Source organism: Myotis davidii, unplaced genomic scaffold (genome assembly GCF_000327345.1).
Source record: "Myotis davidii unplaced genomic scaffold, ASM32734v1 scaffold38, whole genome shotgun sequence".
NCBI lineage: Eukaryota > Metazoa > Chordata > Mammalia > Chiroptera > Vespertilionidae > Myotis > Myotis davidii.
The window spans coordinates 1,223,540-1,227,685 of NW_006291383.1; the positions used below are offsets into that span (position 1 = coordinate 1,223,540).

The 4,146-nt window shown below is 41.7% G+C and overlaps 1 protein-coding gene across 3 annotated transcripts in view; it reads left to right on the forward strand.

The window, feature by feature from the left end:
• The window catches only part of NARS (asparaginyl-tRNA synthetase), a 17,237-nt gene extending 15,169 nt beyond the window's left edge, over positions 1 to 2,068 (forward strand). For all 3 annotated transcript variants that reach the window (XM_006764449.2, XM_006764450.2, XM_015564418.1), the window contains exons 14-15: positions 311 to 442; positions 971 to 2,068. In XM_006764449.2, coding sequence (XP_006764512.1) covers positions 311 to 442; positions 971 to 1,102 — 264 coding nt within the window. In that variant the 3' untranslated portion in view covers positions 1,103 to 2,068. The remainder of the gene's footprint in view (positions 1 to 310; positions 443 to 970) is intronic.
• The last annotated feature ends 2,078 nt before the right edge of the window (positions 2,069 to 4,146 follow it).

The window sequence follows — 4,146 nt, forward strand, 5'->3', positions numbered from 1 at the left end:
GCTTAATTGTGATTTTCTTTTTTTTTCTTAATATATTTTATTGATTTCAGAGAGGAAGAGAGAGATAGAACATCAATGATGAAAGAGAATCATTGATCAGCTGCCTCCTGCACACTCTTACTGGGGATCAAGCCCGCAACCGGGCATGTACCCTTGACCAGAATCGAACCCGGGACCCTTCAGTCCACAGGCCAACACTCCATTCACTGAGCTAAACCTGAGGGCTTAATTGTGATTTTCATTTAAACTGTAGAGCAGTGTCATGACTGATAGCCTGTCATAACTGCATTTGATTTACTTGTTGTTAAAGGTCGACGTGTTGATGCCCAATGTTGGCGAGATTGTGGGAGGCTCCATGCGTATCTGGGATAGTGAAGAAATGCTGGCAGGTTATAAAAGGGAAGGAATTGACCCCACACCCTATTACTGGTACACAGATCAGGTAGAAACAATTTTTTAAATATTCTTTGCATTTTTTTATTGTAGTAGTTTTGTATAAATTGAAATTTAAAAGGTGATGATTCAGGATGGAACTTTAGGATTTAAAGAGCTTTATTCAGTTTCACGATTATAACAATGTGTCATGTGAATATTGCTAGTTTTGGTTTCGGCTAATAATATGTTAACTTCATTTGAAACCCTATTTAACTGCTGTCCTTGCTCATCGCTACTGAGCTTTTAAACATTTGTCATCGGATCTGACCAATATCTCGTGCTATCTTTCATTTTCCTCTTATAGCCAAAGACATTGACTTGGTTTTAAAGTTTGAAACCTCTTCTTTCCAAGGTAGCACTTAATCCCTGTTTTATTTTCCATACCAAATTATTTCTTCACATGTGTTCCATGAAGGTATTTAGATTAAGGGTTGAATTCTTAACCACAGTAAGCTAACTCATTTCACAGTAGAAAATTTTAAGTATTTTAGGAAAAACTGTAAATTAAGCATATTCCTCTCTCTTTTTTAAACAGAGAAAATATGGCACCTGCCCTCATGGAGGCTATGGCTTGGGCTTGGAACGATTCTTGACCTGGATTCTGAATAGGTATCACATCCGAGATGTATGCTTATACCCTCGCTTTGTCCAGCGCTGCAAGCCGTAACCGGTGCCTCCTGTAGCACGAAGGCCAGCACACGGTTCCTGAGAGCAACAGACTGCCTCGTCCAAAAGAACAAAAAGCCAAGATCTTCCCTTTTTTATTCTGTGGGGATATGTCTGGTTCTGTTTTCCCCTTTTGTTTTTTGTTTTCCTGCTACCACAGAAACAATCCAAAACACTGGAACATACAGTAAAGTGACATTGATGTTGCCATTTTAAGAAAAAATATCCATTACAAAATTGAGAAATACGTGGCATGTAACTCTGCTATTATGAATATATTTCAGCATTTTATGTAATTATAGGTTATAATCTTTGCACCTATATACCATATATATAATTAAACAGTTTTTAATTATGGTCTAAGACATTCCAGTTACCTAAAATTTTTGTCCTTTTAATTATAACTGAAATTCTTTAATTTGTATCATTTTATTGTATCATTGGGTTAAACATCTTGGGAAGATTGACTCTATGGTGTAAAAATTTGCTAGTATTAGAACAGTATAATTTAACAATAGATGCTGGAATCAAATGAATAGCCTCTTGCATCATTATTAATCTTTTCTAAATCCGTGTAGCTGCTTGTAATTCTGAGGCATACGGATTGATATGGAAGAACTTGTAAAAATGGAACTGTCTTAATTTGAAGAGCAAAATTTTTTTTTCAATGCTTCAGTGAACAGCATCCTTCCTAGCATTAATTTAAATTAAAGGGAGACTGGTCTTCCCTCTTTCCTGGTAGTTCCTAAATAACTAAGAATAAGTTCCCAAAGAATTTGCACATAGAATCTTACAACTGTTAAGTGACTGAGTCATCCCCAGATCTCATCTGTACTCCCTTATTAACTCTCAGCAGGCTTTTTGAATGGCTTTGTTTCAGATTTGGTTAATTTCTCCCCCAAAATGCATGTCATGTATTCTCAGGTTGTATTCTCAGCAATCAATAAATGGACACACATAAAAACTCTTTGCTGGCTTAATTTTTTTAAAGCTGAACATTTCTGTCCCACATTAGTTCATGTGTTTGCATTTTTTTATCTTTTAGTAGAGGCCCAATGCATGAAAATTCGTGCACTCGAGGGGGTCCCTCAGCCCGGCCTGCACCCTCTCACAATCCAGGACCCTTCTAGTAGGGTCCCTAGGCCTGCTGAGATCAGGGCCTATTGGGGCTTTCCTTCCCCCGGCTGCAGGCGGCTGCCCCCCCCCCCGCCACTGCCATTGCTTTGGGTTTTATCCATTTTAGCACCCGAGAAACTTTGCACAATGAAAGATCCATAATTTACAGATGATCTTCATTGAATTCAAAATATTTGTCACCTTGTCAAAATGCAGAGAACTTTCCTTTTCCTGTACTTGTTAGGCAAGAAATATGAGATTAGGAATACAAGGACTTCCAGAAGGAAAAATCCTGGTTCTTTCCATTTTAACCATGAAGAGGAATTATAAAATTAGCAAGAGCGATCTCTGGCCAGCTACACACCTGCCATAGAGTCACCGCCAGTGGCCTGGGCCTCCCTCTTTGCTGGGGGACGGGGCCGGCTCTGCAAGGGGCCATCTGCCTACCTGATTGCCCCTAACCGCTGGCCTGCCTACCTGATCGCCCCTAACCACTGGCCTGCCTACCTGATTGCCCCTAACTGCTTGCTGGGGGCAGGACCAGCCCTGCAAGGGGCCGTCTGCTTACCTGATTGCCCCTAACTGCTGGCCTGCCTACCTGATTACCCCTAACCACTTGCCTGCCTACCTGGTCACCCCTAACTGCTTGTCTGCCTACCTTATCACCCCTAACCACTTGCTTGAGGGTGGGGCCAGCCCAGTGAGGGGCCATGGTGGTTCTGGTCTCTGGTCATTCCGGTCATTATACTTATGGTGGCTGGGCTTTTATTATATAGGATTTTTCGTGTGTGTATAATTTTATGATACCAAGTTAGATATTACTAAATTTAGTAGGTATTGCTAATATTTGCGGTAATGAAAAGGAATGATTTTTAAAAATTAGATGTAGGTCCTAGCTACATCTTTTTACAATTTTTGTGCATTATTTTTGAACACATTAAATTGTATCCTGTTCTGCAGTAAGTGAAATGACAGAAGGAAATGTGGCATTTGCAGTGTATTTGGCCTATACCATGAAATAAAAAATACTTGTAAGAATGTGAATAATTGGATTCAAGTAGGCAATTCATTTGATCACAATTTAGGTGGAGGGGTAAGATTCAATTATCCTAAATTTTAATTGTGTAAATTAATTGAGAATTATAAATACTGAGGGAGAGCCTTGGGGTTAGATGAGGTAGGAAGTCAAGGTCATTGCAACACCAGGCCAATGAATTGAGCCCAGTGAGCAGCAAACCTTACAGAGGTGGGCTTTCATTCCCTTCACTGTGTGGTTGTGGTCCAGGTGTCACAACTCCCACATCCCTGCTAAGTGTCCACCACACAGACACCCTGGTTCTGAGCCCCTGCTCTCGTGGCACTCTCCTCTCACTGGGCTTTTATTTCTCAATGAGAGGCCCGGTGCACGAATTCATACACAGGTGGGGCCCTTGGCCTGGCCGGGATTGGGGCCAGTCGGGGTCAGTGGGTGTGAGGGGGAGGGACTGCGGGAGGTTGGCCAGCCATGGGAGGTTGGCTGTAGGAGTGCACTGACCACCAGGTTGGCTGTAAGAGTGCACTGACCACCAGGGGGCAGCTCCTGCATTGAACGTCTGCCCCCTGGTGATCAGTGCGCATCATAGTGACAGGTCATTTGGTCGCTTAGGCTTTTTAAAAAATACATATATGTATATATATATGTATATATATATATACACACACACACATAAATATATATACACACACATATATGTAATATATATATATATCCACATATATATATATCCACACACTAATAAAAGGGTGATATGCAAGTGGTGATATGCCCTCACGCCATAATGACTGATCAGCAGGAGGCTGTGTGCGCGGTAGGCGTGGATGGGCAGGGCTGCATCCGTGGCAAGGCTGGGGGACGTGAGGCTGCGTCCCTCACCTGGTGCTGGCTGGGGA